The 23,580-nt window shown below is 43.2% G+C and overlaps 3 protein-coding genes across 4 annotated transcripts in view; 1 reads left to right on the top strand and 2 right to left on the bottom strand.

Moving 5' to 3' along the window:
• Opn3 (opsin 3) overlaps positions 1-8,148 on the bottom strand; it is a 37,784-nt gene extending 29,636 nt beyond the window's left edge. The window contains exon 1 of the mRNA XM_008849180.3: positions 7,632-8,148. Within this exon, the coding sequence (XP_008847402.1) occupies positions 7,632-8,001 (370 nt within the window). The 5' untranslated portion in view covers positions 8,002-8,148. The remainder of the gene's footprint in view (positions 1-7,631) is intronic.
• On the bottom strand, positions 630-7,770 carry Chml (CHM like Rab escort protein). Its single transcript, XM_008849179.3, is given in 3 exon segments — positions 630-2,381; positions 2,383-3,745; positions 7,632-7,770. Coding segments are annotated over 2 exon segments (1,935 nt in total). The 5' UTR covers positions 3,430-3,745; positions 7,632-7,770; the 3' UTR covers positions 630-1,493.
• Positions 8,149-15,270: 7,122 nt separating the features above from the next.
• The window catches only part of Wdr64 (WD repeat domain 64), a 159,834-nt gene continuing 151,524 nt past the window's right edge, over positions 15,271-23,580 (top strand). For both annotated transcript variants that reach the window (XM_029554115.1, XM_008849176.1), the window contains exons 1-2: positions 15,271-15,415; positions 21,474-21,604. In XM_029554115.1, coding sequence (XP_029409975.1) covers positions 15,271-15,415; positions 21,474-21,604 — 276 coding nt within the window. The remainder of the gene's footprint in view (positions 15,416-21,473; positions 21,605-23,580) is intronic.

The following is a 23,580-nucleotide window of genomic DNA, read 5'->3' as shown; positions in this document are numbered from 1 at the left end:
GTTTCCTCATTCACTAAGCTGCAAGATCAGGATCTACATTCTTTTCTTCCCAGCACTCTTAATTAGAGTCTGATCTCCATGGGCACCTTCTTCTCCGTTACAGTACCCTGACTCTTCTAACAGTGTTTGTGGAAGAACAAGGGCTTGGGAATTCCCCAAGACTGGGTTCCAGTGCCGCTTCCTTTGGGTAGCAGACTCTGGGCAAGTTACTAAAAATTAAGCCTCCGTTTTGCCTTTGAAAGTATAAGCCGTGATATCTGCCTCACGGACTGCTGAGACAGTGCAACAGAAAGCACAGTGTGAAGAGCCTGGCAAAGAGCAAATGCTGTTTCAGAGAGAAAACTCGTTATTTTCTTCCTGTAGGACTGTCCTCTCTGCCTGAGGGATGGAAATGAGGAGTTGTACTCTGTACACCGTCAGAGTACAGCCATTTTTATGATTCCTGGTGGCTTGGCTGGGGGCAGGGGGATTTTCTATTCTCTGAGTAACAGTGGTATAATAGAAGTGATTATGAAGGCTGGTCCTCCCCGTATTTGCTATATCAATTAACACCACTTATCAAAATCTTGCAGCCAACGATGTGGCTTGTTTCTCCTTGAGAAAGCTTGGATAGGGGACCTGTTCACAGAGTGTTTTTTTTTTTTTTTTTTACAATGTACTTCTATTTTTATTTTTGGTGGTAGCTGCTGTTTTGAAATGATGTTTCACACTGTCACCCAGACTGGCCTGGAGTTTGCAGCAATTCCCCTGCCTCAGCTTCCTGAATAAGATTATGAGAGTGAGCCACCACACCCAGACAGCGATGTGTTTCTTTAAAATGAGCTCAAATACTAACTCCCACTCTTTCTGCAAAGTAGAAGGCTATGATGTTCTAATCGCTCCATTGGTTACAAAAGTTAAGCAGATGAAATGACCTGCAAAATGTAAACACCAAGACAGTACATGCATAGCTAATCTTTTTGCAATTAGACAATTGTGTTGTTCTAATGGCACTTGTACTAGTTGCTAGTCCTACCACCAACTCTACATGTTTATATTATATACAAAAACCACATAATCTACTGTTGGGTGTGTGTCACCACCCAACAGAAGTGGTAGCAACAATAATCGCTGCAAAAATAACCAAATTATTCCTTAGACATTAATTTTCTTGTACACAATGATAAAATCTGGACAGAGTAGCAAGAATAGTATCATTTTCCTTCAAATAAACTTGCTAACACTGAATGCTCACAGATACACCCAAAAGTAAGTAAGCTAACAGTGTCTTAAGATTCTGGATCCCAGAGCCATTTCTGAAATAAAACACTGAATAAACAAGAAATCAGTTGCTGATAGGTTAACAAAGATACCCGATGCTCAATGTCTCGGAGTTAAAGACAAGATCTGAATAGCATTTATACATAGCGATTTCTACTTATTCACATGGTAGCTATCTTTCAAATGAGACAATTTTGATGCCAGGATGGAAAGCATTTCCAGCTGGTTCTCTTTTAATTTTGAAGGTGTTCTGGCTCTTCTAGGCTCTTCCTTTCCCCAGGGGATTCTAGCTTGGCCGTAAGTGTGTCATCGGTTGCTGAAGTGTCTGACTGCTTATCCTCACCATCAAAGATAATGTCTTCTGGATTTGGAGGAGGTGGGCAGAATTCCTCATTGGGAAAGAGCTCCTGGAACAGCCTTTCTGCTTGTTTGACTGCAGGCTCATTCCCCAGTGCACAGTCAGGCCCAGAGCAGACGTACACATTGGAAGGTAAGCCACAGTATGAGCTTTGGCTCACACCTGAGGAATCTCTCATGTTAAAATAAAGAGCCCACAAGAGTCTTGGTTTTCTGAGTTCTTCCTTCTCCGCTTCTGTTTCTGAGAAAGGAGTGAAGAGTTTCTTCACCACTGGCTCTAAGTCTTCTCTTGCTGTTTTTGAGGAGGAGCAGGTCAAATGGACCAGATAGGTGTCTTTCATGCACGTCATGGTTGAAGAACATAATTCAGTGACCCGAACAGAGCAGGTTCCTGGCTCCAGTGGAGGCACTCTCAAGATGGAAATCTGCTGATCTGAATCTGTCTCCAGCATGGACTGGTCTGTGATGAGCACGGCCCTTGAGATCTGCTTATACTGCATGTTGGAGCATGTGTCCTTCGAAAGGTAGCTATCCTCCACAATAAAAGAGCTAGCATTTATCCTCTGGCCCAAGTGGTCTATGACTGCTCTACAGCTTCCGGAGTCTTTGTCAACTACAAAGCATTGTATTTTGTGGTGAAGACAATAGATTCCACCAAAAACTGCACACATCCTGCAGAAACACTGGGGAATTTCCCTTTGGCCATACAAAGGAAATAAAAAGGGAGTGTTGCCATATCGTCCAAGACACTGAAGGAAGTTTTTTTGTTGCTTTAAGCCCATCTAATGTAGTGCAAGGTGATTCTGATGTCATTGCAATTGAGTGGAGTATAAAATGCTGGAGGTTGGGGGTTAGTTTTTTAGTTTTTAAGTACTCAGAAAATGAGCACTGGTTGAAATCTTGGTATTCATCAGGATGCTGTTCATAGTCTAAACAGAACGTAAGGAATTTCATTAGCATCCTCTTTTCAACCATGGTGAGCTCTTTACTATTAAAGACATCTACTCTGGAGCAAGGCACCTGTTCTACCTTCCCTTCCCGAAATGTAAGAATCCTAGTGACATTCTTAAATTCTGCGTAACAACTAACATTTGATTTGATTAAAAGGTCAATCAGAGATCCTTGAGAATACAGCAGCTTTGATACCAAATCAATATTAAACTTCCTGCTTTCCTTAACCATCTGAGGGTAAGTGATCCTACTTCTCTTTGGCTGACCAGGGTGGTCCTCTACAGCAAGTCTGTTTTCATCTCTGTGTCCATCTGAAACTGTGTGGATACAGGCTTCCTCTCCACAGTGCTGTTCCTTCTCTGGTGAGTCCTCTACATCAGGTACAGCCACTGAGAGCTCTGTTTCACTTATCTCTGTTTTTGTGGAAGGCATTTCTTTGGGCAAGCATACAGAATCCAGAGGCTCAGGGAGGGTACCAAATGCCTCTGGGGAAAGACTTTTCTGTAGAGCATCAGTCTCTTGAATGCTGTCTCCCACATCCTGACTAGCATAACAAAAGACTTCTTTGTGCTGAATAGTTTCATCCTTCTGGGAGAGAGCAATGGCTTCTTCCGTTTCATGGATGGAGTCTTGCCAGGCAGCAGTCCCTTCTTCCTCACTGCCGTTGTTCTCCTGGCATTCCTTCAACCAGGAAAGCAAACCTGAAAAGCTGAAACTAGCCCAGTTCCCTCCATAGTAACTTCTTGAGTCAACATGCAGAACACTCTGCCCACTTCTTGAACATGCAGCTGCAAGGATGGACTCAGGCAGACCTGTTCCTACTATAATCACATCAAACTCTGTGGGAAGCCTGTCTGCCATCCTAGGAGCTGAAGTGTAGGGTGACAGCTAATGAAGAACTGTGAGGGCTCCTCTGAGGTGATTAGGCTGTAATAAAATCTCTCTTTGTAAAGTTCCAGTTCATTCCAGAAACATGGAGTTTGCAAGTCCTAAACTGCTGAACTGTTATCAATTTTAAACATTTTAAGACAATAAGTCAGTAGCATGGAAAACATGACACAGTGCCTGTATGACATCTGAGAACACCAGAATGGATGTGTCCTTTTCATTCCTGCTTTTCACCTTAGCAGTAAATGTTACAATACACCACACAGGCATTTGTGACAGGAACACTTCTCTGGAAGAAGAAAATTCGAGAAAGAATACAATCGTAAATAATATAAAAGCAATTTCATGCAACAGCAATTTCATTCCACTGGTGCCTGACCTGGATATAACCCTCTCTCAAAGCTGGTCATTAAATGCTTTCTCACAGATTTCTAAGTTTCTTAAAACTGAACAAAAAAGATATATACACTCTCCTCAAAAGTCAGGCAATACAATACTAAGGCATAGACATACTGTTCCATGCACAGAAAAGGAGTTAACACTATACAATTCTTTGATCTTTAAGAAAATATTTGAACACAACTTTATATAGCTGTGAGCTTAAACTAAAAGAATGTGTGGTTTCCCTATACTGTGTTCATACCATCATGATCTGGACTATTACTGTGGCCAATAAAGTCTGCAGGAGGCTCCAGAACAACTATATAAGACTTTTCCATGCCTAACTACCAAAAGGATCCTGTGAGCTACATGGGACTACTCTGAGTTAACCAGAGAGATGTTAAAAATGAATCAATTCAATAACTGACATTTAAAACCATAAAAGGGCATAAAAGAATAGGCCTGATGGGAAATATTTTTATAACATTTTCTGTATCGAAGTGCATATTCATGTGTTTTGTAAGTAATTGGGCCCAATGGGCTAGTATCCTATTTCTAAAAAGGTAGTGAAGAGAGACTCTTTCGTTCACTTGTACCATAACGTTGGCTGTATTCTGTATGTGGAATATCTGTGTGATGCTCTGTGTGGTCAGAGGCTGTTCTGCCTTGTGGATACTCACCTGGAAGTCTTCAGGCTAAAGCACTATACATACAACTGCCAACCTTTCTACTGCTTAGCATGCACAGTAGCAGTGAAGGAGCTTTGACTTCTAATTTTCACTACAGTTAAATATACTGACATCTAGATACCAGTAAGAGAACAATCATTCTGATGCTCAAAACACCATTCAACTGGAACTCAGATGAATTTCACTAGGTCACTGGTCTTACAGGTCAGAACTGAAACGGTGACCTTAAGCCCAGCCAGCAGAAACCTCTGACTCAACATTATCAGGGTGTCTACATACTTTTAGCCTTCCTTGGGAAGTCAGAGCACAGAATAAAGCAGTTACAAGGTCTACTCATATACGTATGTAAGAATATGTGAATATCTTCTCCGTCCTTCCTCCAGCAGGGTGTGAAGAGGGAGACAGAGCCTAGGAGTCTCTAAAGTGTAAGCACAGTAAGCACTTCTTGGTTTAAAAAGGGACAGGGCTGAGGGTGGCAGTAAGAGGAAGGGGACAGGCCATAAACACCAAGTCTACAGCTGTCAAAGGAATCTTCAAAATACAAAGTAAGTGGGATGACCTTAAGCACTGGATAAAAAGATGGGAAACTGATGGCTGGGAGATGACCTGGAAACGTGAAAAACCTGGGAAAGCCCACATCACACGGTAGCCACAGGACCCAGCCTGGTGCCATCAGACCAGTAGTCCTTCCAAGAGCTAGTGCTGCCTCTCCCAAGGGCTGAAGCACACAGCAATTTCCAGCATTTAAAAATATCTTCTCTGGCTGGAGAGATGGCTCAGTGGTTAAGACTGCCGACTACTCTTGCAGAGGACCTGGGTTTGATTCCCAGCACCCACATGGCGGCTACGAACCGTCCTTAACTCCAGTTCCAGGGGAATCCGAAGCTGTCTTCTGACCTCCGTGGCACTGCACAACACGGGTGCACTCACAAACATGCAGGAAATACACCCATACACATAAAAAAATAAAATAAAATAATAAAATAATAAAAAAAAAATCTCCTGGCTCAGGGACCAACAAGGGAAGTACCCTCCCTTTCTTCATCCTTAACTCTAACCTAGTAGCACATTCCAGGCAAGGACATTATCTGTGCTAAGAATGTTTTATCTGCAGTGACCTCACTCTTGATGTGTACCCAGGGCTTAACCAAACTTCATTCCTCTAACCCCAGATCTATCTCGGATTCTAGAATGGGGATCACATCATGATTGAAAGCACCAACTAAATGCCTAGAGTACAGCAAATAGAGCACCATGTGGTGAATGCCTCTGGAGTCTTACAAAACCACTTCTGACAGTTATAAGCCTCTGAAGGAATGCTGAAGGAGAAGACAGGAAGAGAGCAGGAGACACCAGTGGTTGGCAGAGCCAAAGGAGAGACAGGATGGGTGCTGTCAAGCACTTACAAGCAAAACGCAATCGGTTCTTGTTTACCCACTCCCAGGTAGACGCAGAAAATCCCAGCACAGAAAAAGGTACTTCATGGAAGTGAGAACCTTCATATTTGTGAATAAACACCTCCACCCACCCTCCAGATTCCATTAGGCTAGGCCTGACTGACATCACCTTCATTTAAAGGTAAGTCCTTTCTAAAAAAAAAATGCCTGTCAGATATTTTTAGTTAGCATGAAGTGTAATCACAGTCCTCTATATTACCGCCTGCATACACTTACAGTCCCAGAGTCAAGTTTCCTTTTTTTTTTTTTTTTTTAAACAAAGGAAATTCTTGGATTAATGCTTATTGGACAGGAGGAAGACAAGAAATTATCAATCAGTGAAAAAAATGAAATCATCACTTCTGCATTTTGTTTTCTTAAAAAAAAAAAAAAGAATTGCTTTCCACAATATAGGTTGGTGAATAAATCTTGGTGATATGTAAGCCTAAACAAGGTGAAAATCCCAGCATAACATGGGGAATGGGTAAGAAATCCCAGCCCTTCCTGAGGGATTATTGGAAACCAATGGCTGTTGGGAGGGGGAGGTCAGTTTCTTTTAAGGGTGAGACTCTTGGTAAGTTGACTAGGCTCCAGTGGATGGACCCACACCAAAGGGGCATGTGATGTGGGGACACGAATTTAACTCTATGGGTATATACATATATATAAGGTTAGTAAGGGGGTTGCAGATATGGGGTGCAGAGGGGAGGGGAATCTAAATATGATCAAAATATATTGTATGAAATTCACCAAAAATTCTATTAAAAAAGCTAGTGATGTTATACAGATTTTGTTCTGTAAGCTCTGCTAAGATAAAGGCAGTAATATGGTGTCAATGGATTTCAAGGTTTGAAAAAAGGAATTTAAAGATTTAACACATTTCTATTTTAAATCTTGGCACAAATGCAATTCTTGGGACGGAGACACACACACACACACACACACACACACACACACACACACACAGCCTTTCCCAAGCTTAGAATGGGTTAGTCAACACTTAACCTGTCAAGTCTCACTATAAATCTTCAATAAACGGTCAAGTTCTACTTTAATGAAATGTATTGACTGCTAGGCTAATTATTTATTCACCCAAGTGAATCTGGAGTTCCCCCAAGCCATTTGTAACCTCACCTTCAGATTCCGGTGTGCCAGAACGTATAAGGAGAAAAACACAGTAAAAATACCTTACAGTTGCCCTCCCTAGGAAATTCAAACGTTTATCACCACTACTGAATGAATGGGGGATGGGGAGACAGAGACCGCTAGTATTTAAGGTTTCTACCTGTCACTTTAGGAAACAAATGAAAAACCTGTTCTCGTCCCCTACTTTAACTTTTCATGAGTTGATGACTTTTTTTCTCGCAAGGCCCTCGTTTCTTGAAAGGCCATTATGAAATGCCTGGCCGAGTTACAGTAAGAAGTGAAAACAGGAAATCAAAGTACAGGAGCTGGACAGAGCGGGGAGTCGAGGGGAGTCGAGAAGCGGCTGGAGCTGTGCCGGGAGCTAGGGATAAGGCGGGATGAAGGGAAGGTAGCGTGGACAGATGGAGGGATGTGGAGACACGGAGGGTGGTCGGATGGAGGGGTGGAAGGGAGGACCCGGGGAAGCCTGGGGCGCAGAGCCCTGTAGCTGGGGAGGAGAGGAGGGCGCGTCCCGCCGACTCACCGAAGAGGCTGCCGCTAAACCCGTCCCACGCGCAGCCCACGGCGTCCCACACCCAGCCGCTCCGGAGGCACGACGCGAAGGTGAAAGTGACTCCGAATAGGGACCCCAGCAGATCGCCCAGGCTGAGGTTGAGCAGGAGGAGGTGGGTGGGCGTGCGCAGCCGCGGGAACTTGGAGTAGAGCAGCAGCGCCAGCAGGTTGCCACCGACGGCCAGCAGCGCGAGCCCGCCGAGCAGCAGAGCCAGGCGCTCGTATGCCGCCGGGCTGAAGAGTGGCGCCGGGCTCCGCGTCCCCGCCGGCTCCGCCTCGGCGCCCGTTGCCCCACCGTCCTCCCAGAAGCCCTGGCCGCCGCTGCGGTTCCCCGAGAACATGGCCCGCCGCCCGCACACTCTGCGGCCGAGGGTTTGGCGAGCCGCGCGAACTGTAGCGCGGCGCACAGGCGAGAATCACCCTCAGCCGGCCGCTCTGGCCATTGTGCCCCGCGACGCCGCGCCCGCCGGACCGCGCACCCGGCGCGCACCCGCGGCTCCGCCCTCCGGCTTGAGGCCCCGCCCTCAAGAGTGAAGCCCGCCCTCTCCGCGCGCGCTCCCCTTTGCCTTCAAAAGCCTGCTCACACGGCTACCCTCGTAGCCCCGCCCTTCCGGCGCGCACTAACGGTCCCGCCCTCAGGCGTGTGGCAGACCTCTCGAGTGAAGCCCAGCCTCCCAGCCCTTCGGGGAAAGGCCCCGCCCACTCGTCGCCCCTGGTTCCCCTCCCTTCCGGCGCACAATTACGACCCTGCCCGACGACCTGAGGCTCCGCCCACCAGACTAAAGCTCCGCCCTTCATGAGCATAATCTCGTGGCCCCGCCCTTCCGCGTGAGGCCACGGCCTCCAGGGTGAGGCCCCCAAATCCCACGCACTCTCGTGGACCCGCCCCTTGTCGTGAGACTCCTCACCCTTCCATCGAGCATTCAAGACCCCTAAGTCCTGCGGGAGGATCTTCCCTTCCGCACTCCTCATCCCTCCAGGGTGATGGCCCCTCTTCCAGGCTCCCCGCTGACCCCGCCCTCCGGAGCACGGCTCCGCCCTCTTACCCCGGTCTGCTTACTGAAGGACCCGCCTTTCCCGCCCACATTAGTGGCCCCGCCCTCTGGGCTGTGGCCCCGCCCTCACCGTGCTCCCCTGGCGCTCCAATCCCTTCCCTAGGTCGCCTCACCCGACCTTCCTCGCCCCTATGCGACGCCTCTTCCATGCCCAGCCTCCTCTTGCTCGGCCCCTTCTCCCTGAACACCGGCGTGCAGGCACGGGGAGGCAAGTCCAGAAGGAAAGAAGGCACATAGGTCAGTTAGCCTCAGTCCCCTCTCTCAGCTCCAAAGCATGGTATCCAATCACCGGTTCAGTCACTCCCCTATGCATCCATTCATTCATAAATATTTATGAATGCCGGTGCGCACCACGCGCTGACTAGAGAGCCCAATGAAATACCCAGTTAGGCTTCACCTTTTCTTGGGAAGCTATAATAACGCCCACCCTTCATTGTACACCGAATGCAAATAAAACACTGGAATGCACTGGGTAGGGTACCAGTCAATCTTACAAACAAGGAAAGTGAGGAAGAGAAACAGAAAATGAGAAAGCTGGAAGGTATGTCCAGGGTTTATAACCGCTAAGCTGCCGAGACTAGGATGCCTGCCACTCTCAGAGCTCCAGGATAATGAAAGAAATGGCATTGTAGAGGCACTCAAGTCTCCCCCAGGCTGGATCCCACACCAAATGTCTTGCATTTGGGGTAGGTTCTGGACTTGGACTCAAGCCTGCTGAAGCTTTTCACAGGCCGTGACTGCCTGGACGGTGCCTCCAAAGCTTCAACCTAAATCTAGTACATATAGAGAGGATATATTTAGCACAGCAGGCATTTTCCACTGGGCCTTTCCCCAGTAGCCATGAAAATATAGTACAAGTCAAATATAGATTGTGAACGTGATCACACTCCTTAAATAAAGGCTGCTTTTGTCTCTGTCTCTTCCCTCACCTGAGTTGCATCTGCAGCTGTCTTTTGCACTGGTTTGTGGGAGCTAAAGCAATTGATGTTCATGACTGTTAACCCCTCCCACTTCTGTTCAAAAGATTAGTCAAGGACTAACCAGTGAATCTCCAGTTTCTCTGAGAGAGAATCAGGTGGGTAGATGGCTCTCCATCCTGGTGCCCTCCCTGAACACTAACCAAGGGTCACTGTACTCTGCCCTCAAAACCTTGATCTCCATTTTTATGGCTTCTAGCTGGAACTTGCCTATCTATAAGATCTTCTAGCCCACCTACCCTGAAAAGTGTTTTTAATTTTATAATTTAAACTTATACAATCATTATCAAGTTCTTTATGTATTTTCACTGTAGTGACTCTTCTAGAGTACGATTTCAATCAATATTAGTCGAATGAATGAATGAATGAGTCGTTTTTTCTAAAGCATTCATTCTTTGGAGATGGGTCCTTTGGTCATAAACCTCACATTCTAGTGGTGTTGGGAGAGTAAACAGTATCAAATAAGTTCATGAAGAAAATGTCAGATGCTAAGAGCCATAAAGAATTGTAAGGCAGAGAAGGGTATGGAAGAGAAGAAATGGGTTGTTATTTAGACAGATAATAGTGCACTGAATACTGTACACACAGGATATGTGTGCTAAAGTACTTGTCCCATTGGAGAAACAAGGAAACCAGTATGGCAGAATGAGAGCAGATGACCAGGTGGGGGTGGGGGTAAGCAGTGCCTTGGCCATTGTCGTGAAAGAGATTTGACTTATTCTGTCTGCATAAAGACCAGAGCAATGCTCACAAGAGGAAGGACAGTCATGAATGAAAGGGAGAAACTGCCTATGGGAAATATTTAAGCATTTTGATCATTGTATTATAATCCTATGAATTAAGGGATTTTTTAATTCTTATTGAATTTTTGCAGATTTCATAGAATGTATTTGGATCAGATTTAGATGTCCCTACCCTGTCTGCGCCTGTTGAATAGCTCTCCAGATTTCATGTACTTTGTCATATATTAAGGCCTATCAAGTCAAGTTTGTGTCCCCAAATGTCCTTTGGTCTGGGTTCATCCACTAGAACCTAGTTATCCTATCTGATGTCACACCCAGTAGTTATCAGTTACCAGTAATTCCTCAATTAAGGTGGGCTTCTTGCCCACTTCCCCACTTCTATGTTGGGATTTTGTCTGGCTTGAGTTGTGTGGTTTTTGTGCATGATGTTACCATTGCTGTGAGTTCATTCATATGAGTAATTCATATGAGTGGCTTTCTGAGTTAACCATCATCTGTTGCATGAGGAAGGTTCACTGGTAAGAATTGAGAGATGTGTTAATTTTCTTTCTAATCCCCTCCCTCCAATTTTGCTATTTTGTTCCCTGAGCCATAGGTGTTGAAATTTCATTGTAGATATGTCACTTAGGGCTGGGCACCTCACAGATACTTGTTCTCAGTGTTTTACTAGTTGTGGAACTCTGTAATAGTCTCTATTTGTTGAAAAAAGAAGCTTCTTTGATGAATGATAAGAGGAACAGTTGTCTGTAAATATAAGAATACATATTTAGAATGCAGAAACAAATTACATTGGTCTAGGGATATGACAAAAGTAGAATTTTCTCCAGGATCTATGACCTTCCCAGCCATGTGTATTTGGCTATGTTTAAAGTACTACATCCAAGTTCCCTCCCATTGAGTGGGCCTTAAGTGAAATTAGATAGCTGTTGATTAACCCAAGATAAAATGCTGCCTCTGCACCAGTAGAGATTATTTGCTGGACTGGTCATTGTGATTTGTACATTTTACATCTGGATGGGATCATTAATTGGTTTACTCCCTTGGCAATTTGAATAGTATCTTCTGATACTATGAGGGCACTATAGTCTTCAGGGAGGGGGCTTCCAGGTCAGTTCCAGCTCCATTGCTCAAAGTCCTTTGCCCAAAATATGTCTTGTCTTCTGTACTAGAGTCTTACCTTCAAGTTCTGGGAGGCAGTCAAGGGCTGTGGCAATAGCTCTGTTATTTTGGGAATCCCTTGGACTACCCTGACCAAGAACTTGAAGGAAGTTTTTCCTTGCCTGTCACTGTGGTTTTAGTCATATATACACATGCTATACACATGCATATATATATATAATGTGTGTGTATGTATATATAGTATATTTATTTTTCAGTAGGCTGTTGAACTAATACTTCCCTCTGGTTTTTCACACCACCTAATCATTATTTCTCCTCACTCCTCCCCTGAATAACCCTTCTATTCCCTCCTCAGTTAAAGTATCCCCCATTTTCCCATTTCCCTCTTGATAACACATGTCTCCTATTACCCCCCCCCCTCAAGTTCCTTCTTCCCCATTTACACCCACAGTTTCATTCTATTTTCCTGGATTCTGTGGTTACATCAAGATATATACATTCACATCTAGGGATTTGGAGCTAGGATCCACAAATGAGAGAGAACATATGTCACTTGTTTTTCTGAGTCTGTGCTACTTCTCTTAGTATAACAATTTCTAGTTCCATTTACCTGCAAATTTCATGATTTCATTTTTTCTTTGCTGCTGAGTAGAACTCCATTCATCTGTGGAGGGACATTTAGGTCATTTCAATTTCTTAGCTAGGGTCCAAAGAGCAGCAACAAACATGTCTGAGCAACTGTCTCTGCAGTAGGATATTGAGTCCTTTGGGTATATGACAAGGAGTGGTATAGCTGGATCAATAATTTAATATTATCAATAATCTTGGCAACTGTTCTAGTTTGCTTTCCATTGCTGCAACAAAAATACTTGACCATAACCAAGTTGGGGAGGAAAGGGTTTATTTCATCTTACTGTTCCAAGTGACCATCCTTTACTGAGGGAAGCCAGGGTAGGAATTCAGGCCAGAGATGTAGAGGCAAAGAGCTGAAGCACTGACCATGGAGGAAAACTGCTTACTGGCTTGCTTCTCTGACCTCTGTTCAGCGTGCTTTCTTAAACAACCCAGTACCACCTGCTCAGTGGTGGCACTGCTCTCAATGGGCTGGGCCCTCCCACATCAACCAGAAATTAATTAAATGCCCCCCAGACATAGCCATAGGCCAATCTGATGGAGACAGTGCCTCAGTGGAGGGTCCTGCTTCCCAGATGTGTCAAGTTGACAACTGAAGTTACCCAGCACAGCAACATTCCAACTTCCAACTGTTTTGAAAATATTAATTTTTCAGTTTGGTTGTAGAGTAAGAACCTAAATACAGTCCCTACAGTAATTCAAGCCTCGGCCATCTCTTGTTTGGATTACTAAAAACCTGCCACCCAACTGGTTTCTCTGCTTCTCTCACCTTTCCTTTTTCAATTTATTGAAAATTGTCTTCAAATTATTGAATTATCTTTACAAAGTACCTGGAGCAACCCTGTCCACACACAAGACAGAGCATGTTACTATTCTGCTCAAAACCTTTCCATGTCTCTCAGATTACAAACTGGTCCTTATAATTCCCCTGCCATCTTACTAGACCTGGCTGCCACCCAGACCTTATCTCCTATCTCTCCTTCCTCCTGCATATGCCTGTTTTCTACTGGCTTCTTTGTTGTTTCTTGGGCAGGTCAAGCACATGCGAATGTCAGGACTTTATTCCTATAGTTCCTTGGAACTCACGTCTGTCAGTTACCCGCATAGCTTGCTACCTCTGCTGCTGCAGGATTCTGCAAAATATCCTTTTATTGATGTAATTCATTTTCCTGGTCTCCCCGCACCCACCCTAGTGCACACTCCTTTACTCTGTCTTCAGAGTGTTCACAGCTTTCTGTCATCTTGCTAATTTGTGTCTTCTCCATTGGGTTGTAAATTCAAGGCACTATTTTGCTCACTGTATCATTACTGCCTAAAATATCCCTTGGCATGAAGTAGGTATTCGATAAATATTTGCTGAATAGATGGATGGGTGAATCTAAGAATTCATGCATAAGGATTGTAGGAAAGGTTTTCCTTGGAAATTGCTGAATAGTATTTTGAGAGCTTTAAAGGGGAAAAGGAAAGATCGAGTTAGGAGGTTCTCTAATATAATGTGTTCTGTAGAGATTTTTCTCCCCTAATAGATGGCAGTCAGAGATGGATACCAAGGAGTTCAGATTAGAAATGGAAATGCCTCTTAATGTCTTGTGCCTTATCTCTGAATACAAAGTATCGCAAGATAATTTAAAAGATGAACTACCAAGGAGTAGAAGCCTCATCTGCTTTCCTAACCCCCAGGAAGTTAACTAATTGTTGATGAACAGACAGCATGCAGTGTAATGAAATGTTGGTGACTGGGATTTGGGAGAATGCTTCAACTGGTTAAGTGTTTGCTACATGAACATGAGGACCTGCGTTCAGAGCCCAGCCCTACATTAAAAGGCAGGCATTTGGTTTGTATGCCTGTGATACCAGTACTGCGGGATGCGGGGGGACAAGCAGATCCCTGAAATTTATAAGTCAGCCAGTGTAGCCAGCCAATGAGTTCCAGGTTCCGTGAGAGATCCTGTATCAAATATTAAGGTGGATGCCAGGCGTAGTGGTGCACACCTTCAGTTCCAGTACTCGGGGGGCAGTGGCAGGTGGATCTTTGTGAGACTGAGGTCAGCCGGTCTACATAGTGAGTGCCAGGCCATCTGGGGCTCCAGAGAGATCCTGTCTCAGAAAAAAATTTAAGGTGAAAAGTGATTAAAGAAAAAGCCCAATGTCCTCCTCTGGCCTCCATGCTCACACATAGTTGCACAGACATGCACACATGCAAGGAGATGTGTACACATACCAACACTTGTACACACTAACCAACATACACGTGAATACATACACATGCACACACAAAGTTGGAGATTGGAAAACTTGAGTCAAAAGGAAGCAGCTGAGCTGAGTGGAATTAGAGGTTAGAAGTAAAGGAGACAGCCAGGCAGAAAGACCGCCTCTCCTCTCTTGGACAACTCCCTCATGAGGACTCCTCCGGTATTCTTGGCTCCTTTTCTTACTTTAACTTGATGTAAATGCATAAGAAACATTTTTATTCTCCACAACTCTACAAATATGTTATGGCAGATATGACAGACGTTGAAATACATTTTCAGCCTTAAAGTTCAAATTCTATATCCAGGAGAGCTATGTGAATGAATATGATCTTTACTCTCTGCAGTACCATGAGGGAGACAAAAAGTTTGAGGTCAGAAAAGATATTCATTTGGAAGAGGAAAATAATGTCTAGTTTCCTACCTCTTTACCACTCATAAGAAGTGGGCAGACATGCAGACACACAACACACACACACACACACACACACAAACACACACACACACACACCCTTTCAGGAGGTGAATCTCAGCCTCCTTACAGAGACACTATGAGGTAATGAGGACATAAGGGCAATGTTCACATTATGAGATCAGAACTTCTCACTAACAACTCTGCCTCTGAAATGCAGTGAACCTCAGTTTTCCTCCAGCAAGCATCCTAGGGGAACTCTTTCTCTTTATTCCCATAGAATGGGGATTTAAAATCAAGGGAATGAGACCTAGGGCAAAAATTGAGATGGCAGAGAAGAGTTATAAGAACTAGAAGCTTTTCCTCATTGGCAAGTTTTCAGTATTATTTCTATGCAGAAATAAAGGATTCTTTATGTCTGGATGGATACCAGAGAGGATGAACAGTTCAGTCTTTCTCTTCAGACTAGCAATTTCAAAGCAGCCTTGGTTGATTTTGACAAATTGGTTGAACAGACAATGATCCAGAAAAAAGGGGAAAGAGCAGGCTTGTTTATCTCAAAAGAAGGTAAGATCAATGATCAGAGGGAAGTCCACCTGGGGTTGTTGATTGGAACTGGGGTACTTTTTTTCATGTTTTAAAGATTTTTGTAACTCAAGTTTTGAGGAAACCACTAAGTTCTTACAAACAGTTCAAAGGAGAATTCAAACAAGCTGTCAGGAAGACTGACAGAAATACAAAAAAAAAAAGTGGTCCATACACACAGGTAATGATTAACTTCATCTCCACTAGACTTAGTTTGCAATATTCATTTCATTACTCTCAGTATTTTACAACTTAAAGAGCTGTAAAATAGTTCAAAGGCAAAACAAAACATAGAGACATCCAGCAAGGGTGTATTAGGTAGGACACAAATCTTTATTTGCCCATTTCAATGCCTTTTACAATTTTGTTTTTTGGTCACTGTGTAACCTTGGTTGGCCTGGAACTTACTACATAGACTAAGCTGGCTTCAGACTCACAGAGATCCACCTGCTTCTGCCATCCCAGTTCTGGAATTAAAGGCATGGGTCATCATTATGCCACAGTCTTTTAAAATGTTTCCTGATACTCGTGTCACTGAGGTCTGAGCTGAGGACTGATTGCCCCGGAGTTCCCCTTCTTCCCAGAGGCAGACAAAGAACAGAATGCCCAGGGAAGAATGAAGTAAAGGCTCAGGAAGGTGTGAAAGCAGGCTTTTAGTGAGGCAAGAGCAAGGAGCAAGAGCTAAAGACACCCTCTTGGGTGGAGTCTCCAGAGCTGGTTAGACCACCAAGTGACTTCTGGGCTGGTTCTTTTATAGGGCCCCTGGGTTTTGCTCTCCTTTGTTTCCTATATGGCCCAGATGGCCCCAGCACAGACAGAGATAACTAAAACAGATATCTTTGTCTGACTGATGGTTTCATCACCAGTAGTCTTAGTTTGTGGTATATCCTTGTTTGGACACATTCCTGGAGTTAAGTGGGACTGTTTTCCTTTCCCTCCTTCTGACCTTTGCCCTGACTGCCTTCCCTTAGCTAACTGCTAACACTTGGCTAACTATGGATGGGGACTCATACAGAAATTAGCAATTATTTGTAGATTAGAATAATATGTACCTTTATACCATTGCATGAACTCACCTGCCAGGGATATAGCAATCATGTGGCATTAACATCCATCGAAGTCGTCTCTTACCAATGCTCTGCAGAACTGAACGTGTCATTCCGAGGCAAGGATGCTGAGAATGTGAAACACTTTTGTGCAGATCCTCAAAACTAGTGCTTCCGGGGTTTGGGCTTTGCTAAAGTGAAGACATTACCTCTCCCCATCCTAAGTGCCAGTCTTCTTTATATGGAGAGGCCCAGTGCCGGGCTGGCATTATCTTGGGGAATGTTCTTCAGGTTCTATTTGAAGCTCTCTCTCTACAGCTCTGCCTTAGTTCTTACAGATCCTTCCAAACGTCATCCAAGTGATAGGAGATGATAATTAGATCCATGCTTTTATTCTATGGCAACTGAACACTTTCTGTTTGTGATGCTGTTCTATCCACCCACCTAGTCATCCATCCAGTCTTCAATTAGACAGCCCAGGCCAGACTCTGGGCTAGACTTTATGCAGAAGAAAGTGAGGAGAAATTTCCTAAATCCTGTCAAATGATATCTTTCCAGGGAGTCCTGTCTCCCAGTCTGTTCCATGAACTTCTCTTGAAGAGACACAAGCATCTGCTCACCCCATGTTACTGAGCTTACTTACAGAGCATGGGTCAGGGGTTATGTACATCATTGAAATCCTTCTAGCATGGGTGGCTGCTTCCCATAGTTGCATAGATGGAATTCCCCCTGCCCCACCCCCTTCAGCTAACCTTCTACACACTTTATACCCTGCCATCCAGAACTGGGGAATATTTTAAGCTATCAGAGAAAAGAAACCTGGCCGGGTTTGGTCACACATACCTTTAATTCCAGCACTTGGGAGGCAGAGGCAGCCTCTAAGATTGAGGCCAGCCTCATCTACATAGGAAGTTCCAGGCCAGCTGGGGCTCTAGGGAGAACCCATCCCCCCCCCGCCCCAAAGAAAAAGAAAGAAAGAAAGAAAGAAAGAAAGAAAGAAAAAGAAAAATAGCAGTCTCATTTAATAGCCAAGACACAAAATTGGAATTGAGGGGAGGGGAGCTGGGTTCTTTTTCAGTCCATTAATAACTAGATAGACATAGGGAAGCCTTTTCTATTTCTCTGAATCTTAGTAATCTCCATTATAACATTAAAGAGTTGTACTAACAGGCATCAAGGGGTTCTCCTGCAGGCACCACCAGTCACTGGCTAACCTGAGACTCCGTAGAGCATAGTGATCATGTGAGGTCACCTGTGCCACTGTATTGGCTAACTTTCTGACACTGTAATAAAGTCTCCTGAATAATCACCTGAAGAAGAGGAAGAGTTATTGAAGGGTCCAGTACATGGTTGGTTGGCCTGCTGCTTTGGGGCCTCTGGTAAGACAGTAGATTATGATGAGAGCATGAGGTGGAAGCTGCGCACATCATGCCACCTGGGAAGAATACATATATACATATATACATATATACATATATATATATAAAATACTATATGCTGGAACCTCCAGGGAGCAGTGTGGTGTGTGTAGTTTGGAGGTATTGGGGACAACATTGAAGAGTAAAGCAAAATAGCAGTCAGAAAACCCAACAGAACAAATCCTGGTGTCACAATAAAAGGAACAGGGACTCTCCAGCAGCTAATTAGACAGCCCCAAAAGTGCCGGATTGTATAGTCATATGTAATTAAAACTCTTGACTTTGGATGTTCAAACTCAAGAAAGTATTGCTTGTATAGTATTTAATAATTTGGAAGTAAGTTATGTAAGTATAAGTTTATTTGATTTACATGAAAATCTGAGCAGATAAATATTTGATTCATTTTACTTGTGAAGACAATGGGAGGAACTGAGGAGTCACCCACCCAAGTCACTCAAGTGTCAAGAGGGCTCAGACCTTTCAGGATGTCCTTCAGAACGCTGATCTTGGCTTTTCTCTCTGAACTACTCAGCAAAGATTTCTTCTCCTCCAGTCAATTTGTTTCTCCTCTCTCTATAATTGATTTTCCAAACTCTCACCACGTTTCTGAAGCCTCGATGGGATTTCTGCTTCTCTCAGCCAAGCTTCCTACGTCATAGGAGACAGCCAAATGCAAAGACTAGAATTCTCTCAATTTCCTTGTTCTTTACTCCAATAGTGCTGAATGCAGCACTGGTCCCTTGCTTCCCCTTCAAGACTCAATTTGCTGCAACAGCCTCAAAATCTCCTTTTCCACTAGCTTTGTCCTCCCAATCTAAAAATATCTTCCTTTGTCCTTTCCTTGACTTTCTCTCCCCTACAGCAGCCACGTTATGTCTTTCCTTTGCTTCTTTGCTGAATTTTTCCACCTCTTTCCCCATATACTCCAGGCTACCTCCCTTCCTTGCTGAAAATGTATTCAGTAACCTAATGTGCTTGACAATTCAGTAAGTTGGTTTTCTTCCCCACCCCTTTTATTTTTAAAGACCAGGGTCTCACTATGTAGTGCAGGCTGGTCTTGAACTCAGGATCTCCCACCCTCTGCCTCTAGAGCGCTGGGATTCCAGGTATGCAGCACCATGTCTGGCTTTGTTTCCCCTTTTTGCAACCCACATGGCCATTTCACTGTGTGAACACTGGCCTTTGCCTCTGCTTCAAGGAACCCCTCCCCTGTCCCTGCCACGCTCCTGATTTCTCTCCTTTATCATTCTTCTTTTCTCCTTTTGTTTTCCTTCCTCAACTTTTGCCCACTGTGTTCTTGCCCATCTTATGTCATTTGCACCGAATCTTGGGAGCCATGCCTCTTAGTATAGATTTGGACTCTGTTGTGGTAGTTCTTTCTCACTTGCCTCTTACTGTAAGTCTTCCTGCCAGAATTATTCCTTCCTGTGTATTAGTGCAGAGAGGTTTTCCTTAAAAGAACCCATGGGTTTGCTGTATTCCCAGCTTATTAACTCATCTTCAACATCCAAACCTTTTAACTTGGTACGCAGAGCCGTTCACCAAGCCATGCCTCAGCACCTGGGACTGCCAGCCCTGCATCTTCCACTCTGCCATGCACTTTTCAACTTCTAAGAATGTCATACTTAAAAAAATATTTACTTGGGCTGGAGAGATGGCTCAGCGGTTAAGAACACTGGCTGTTCTTGCAGAAGACCTGGGTTCGGATCCCAGCACCCACATGGCAGCTACTGTCTATAACTCCAGTTCCAGGGGATCCGACAGCCTCTTCTGTCCTCCTCAGGCATTGCATGGCACGGGTGCATTTACCCACATGCAGGCAATACACGCATACAGAAAAAATAAAAAATAATAAACTATTTAAAAAATATTTACTTATTTTGTGAACTGAAACTCTACCAACTAACCCCAGCCCTGAACAGACATTCCCAGAAAAAAATTCTGACTGATTAAAATTTCATGATCACCCTCTGACTTAGTATTCTTTCAGCTATCAGGCAAACATCTTTGGATTGTATTAACAGACCACTAACTTTCACCAACCCCAATGCTAAGGATGTCATCAGCTAGCATCTGAGTTTTGCCCACTTTGATATTCCCATCCATGTATTTGAAAAATGCCTTATTTATGATTTCCTTTAGTTCTGTGTCTATATAAAAGTTAGCCACTACCACACTGGAACATGCTATTCACGGCAGCCTGAATCTGTTCCTAGGCCATGGTCACTCATACATGGCTCAGAATAAACTGTCTTTGATCACCTTTGAAGTGCAGCTGTTATTTGCATTAACAGCTTTTATTTATTTATTTTATTTCGTTATACTTTTAGTGACTGATTTTGCATGTGCCATTCCCCCAGCTTGGATCTCTCTCCCAACTCCCTCCGTTTTTTAAGAAAATCAATTGTCACCTTTTTGCAAATACCCCCAAACTGTCCCCAAGTAAAGCCATCTTCAGCATTGCTGGTACATTTATTGCTGTCTCTAGGAGCTTATCCATTTAATTTAGCCTGCTGACATTGATATACATACATTTGTTCCTATTCTGCTCCCTGACCTTTGACCTGAGTCCTTTGACCTAGTCCTCTGAAGGCTAGCTCAGAATCTGTGTCAAGAGATGCTCCTTAAACATGTGCCGAGCAGATGAGTTGGGCTTCCAGTCCTCTAGGAGCTTGCAGTCCCAAATTTGTGGTTGAAACTTCCTTCCTCTGGAGTTTTTAAGATTAGATTAAAAATTAAGTTAGATCAAATAAAAACCTGCTAGACCTTCTTCTAAATGACTGAGGAGATGTGATGCAACCATAATTTATACCAAGCTGCCAATCAATACCATCTGATTAAGTTCATATTCATTAGTAAATATTGGAAAAATAGGATTAACTTTTTATTGAAGGCAAGGGGCTAAGAACCAGAGAGAATCTTTTTTTTTTTTTAAATGAAACAGTGTCTACCTCAAAAATGTTACTAGGTAGTCTATAGAGATTTGTCCCTGTAACATTCCTCTTAGATATTGCCAGTGACCTAATAGAATGCGGACCATCCCACACCCAGAAAATATCATCCCCCTCATTTGGGACATTTAAGATGAAACATGTATTTTTGTGTTAGTTCTATAGGAATTTAAAATAGATACATAAACATTTAGATGTTTCCTAAGAATTTGAAGTCAAAGATGAATAAAATAGAATAATTTATTTTTCACAGGATAGTTCCTAGTTATATATATGTGTGTGTTGTGTGTTGTGTGTGTTTACAATAATTACTCTGTACACAGGTCTAATGAATTCTAGGCAAGTCTAGCTGACTAACTGTTCACAGTAAGAAAAAAATTGATTTCCTCATCTTTTCATCCCTGTACAAAATTTCTAAAATAGCTGAAACAAAAGAGAGCCCTGACCACCAAAATAAAGCTGATTTCTTGCAATTTAGTAACACTTTAATCAAAGACCTAGTAACCTTTCTAAAGATAAGATCTTAAAAATGCAATTAAAATTGGATTTATTAGCTGAAATGAGATTGTAGAATGGAAAAAGTAACTGAGAATCTGATGAAAGCACTTTGCTCTCCTCACTGCAGATGCCATCAATTACGAGAAGTTTTACACAACCGTGCAACATCTGTTTGGTCCTGAAGTGAAAAACCAAGATGTGAAATGTTTTTACAGGAAACTCTGCAACAATCCCGATGCAAAAATCGACTGGTGTGAGGTATTCGCTTTGCATGCTCATTGTATGAAACCAGATCTTACTTCATAGTGTTATTCCTACAGAGGCTAAACATTCACAATGTGTATATGTGGCAGTTTTTAGTTCCTACAGCCATTAAGATGTGGCCACAGCCCACAATATAAAGTGGGGAAAACAGGCAGCTGTTTAGGCATCCTACCAGTGAGTAACTCTTAACAGTTTCAGATGAATGTACCAACTTGAAGAACTGTGCTATTAACAATAACAAGATTTTAAGTGCTTTTGTTACATTCTCCAGCAAATATTTCTTTCTGGTAGTGTCAGTGTGTGCTCAAGTCCCTAACGTGAGAAGCTAGGATTGATGACTTTTGTCAGTCTGTGAACTGTTTTCTGATTGGCAGAATATTGACTTAAAATGTATACACAAATAGATGGCTCAGCAGTTAAGAGCACTGGCTGCCCTTGCAGAGGACCTGAGTTCGAATCCCAGCACCCATGTGGCAGCTAACAGCCTGTGACTCCAGTTCCAGGGGATCTGACCCCCTATTCTGACCTCTGAGGGCACTGCACGACGTGGGTGCACTTACATACGTGCAGGCAATACATTCAGTCACATAAAAATGATAAATAAAAAATAAAATATTTTTAAAGATGTTTTTAAAGTTACACATGAACACACAGGTAATTAACGATTTTTAAAACTTACCTGACTGACTTTCAAAAATGAACCTACCTGACTCACTTTCAAAAATGAATAGATAATAATAGACAAGACAAAACATAACATAATAGTTTAAAGTTTAGGCTATCACATTTAATATTCCCAGAGTCTTTAAGGTCAAAGCCTGGCCCATGGCAGTGCTAACAAGCTAGTCTAGCCATCCACCCCCAATGTGTCAATCAATGAGAGAACAGCGGAAAAGAGGAATTTCTTCACTGGGAAGAGAAACAAAGGGGTCCAGTGACCCCCTCCAAGTCTGTGTTTGGGGGTACTGATAGGAAGTTTAAATTTAGAAAGTTTAAATAGAAAACAAGAGATATTCATAACTAAGCAGCCCTGGTCAAAGTGTGTTCCTGCTCATCATTGATCCTCATTGTCTAAGTCCCAGTCTGTCCTGCAAAGTGGTGCAATAAGTTGTTAGAACTGTGTGAATTCTCTTTCTGAAAGGCAGGTTCCTCCGGCTGGCACCAGGGGTTCCGCCTTTCTCCTTCCCCAGAATGGGATTCCTGGGGAAATTTCATTGCTTTGGGATCCATTGTTTCAGTAGCTTTCTAGCTGAAGGGAGGGGCTCAAGAGTCTGCTTAGAATATCTCCTGCCCAGGCATTGCAACAGTCTGATACGTATAAATGGAACTTTGATGAATGCCAAACTTAGGAAAAATCTGTCCTGGATTCATCTACATATGGACCATCACAAAATTAGACATATGTGATGCCAAAAAGCATATCAATGACTCCAATAGAATAAAACCTATAATAAAATATAGCCCAAATCCTAAAACAAACCACAGCAAAAATTAGTAATTTACTTTTAGAGAAATAGTAAACTAAAATAGCGTTTATGTCTCTGAAGGGCACATAATTCCTGTTGCGTGAATATTTTTCTAACATGGTAAAAGCTGAAAAGCTATCCAACTCAGTTTATGAGAGACTGGGACTTAAACACTGAGTTGAACAAAGAAACAAGTCCATATGACAAATATAAATGCTAAAGCTTTTGTTTAGATTTTATTTTGATTTTTTTACTCATATGTGTGTGTATATCTTTGTGAATATTTGCTATGTGAATTCAGGTGCCTGTGGAGGGCCAGAAAAGTGTGTTGGTTCCCCTGGAGCTGGAGTTACAGGTGGTTGTGAGATGCTTGATGCGGCTTCTGGGAACCAAACACCAGCTCATAAATGCTAAGGTTTTAAATAACATTTTATATTAATTCCAGTATGTGCATAAAAAAACATTTCCAAGTTAAAAAAAAAAAAGTGAGGATGTGTCAATATT

This window comes from Nannospalax galili, unplaced genomic scaffold (assembly GCF_000622305.1).
Source record: "Nannospalax galili isolate Female #2095 unplaced genomic scaffold, S.galili_v1.0 scaffold543, whole genome shotgun sequence".
Classification (NCBI taxonomy): Eukaryota; Metazoa; Chordata; class Mammalia; order Rodentia; family Spalacidae; genus Nannospalax; species Nannospalax galili.
Note: the sequence above shows the minus strand (reverse complement) of the source record. Positions and strands in the feature narration are given on the sequence as shown.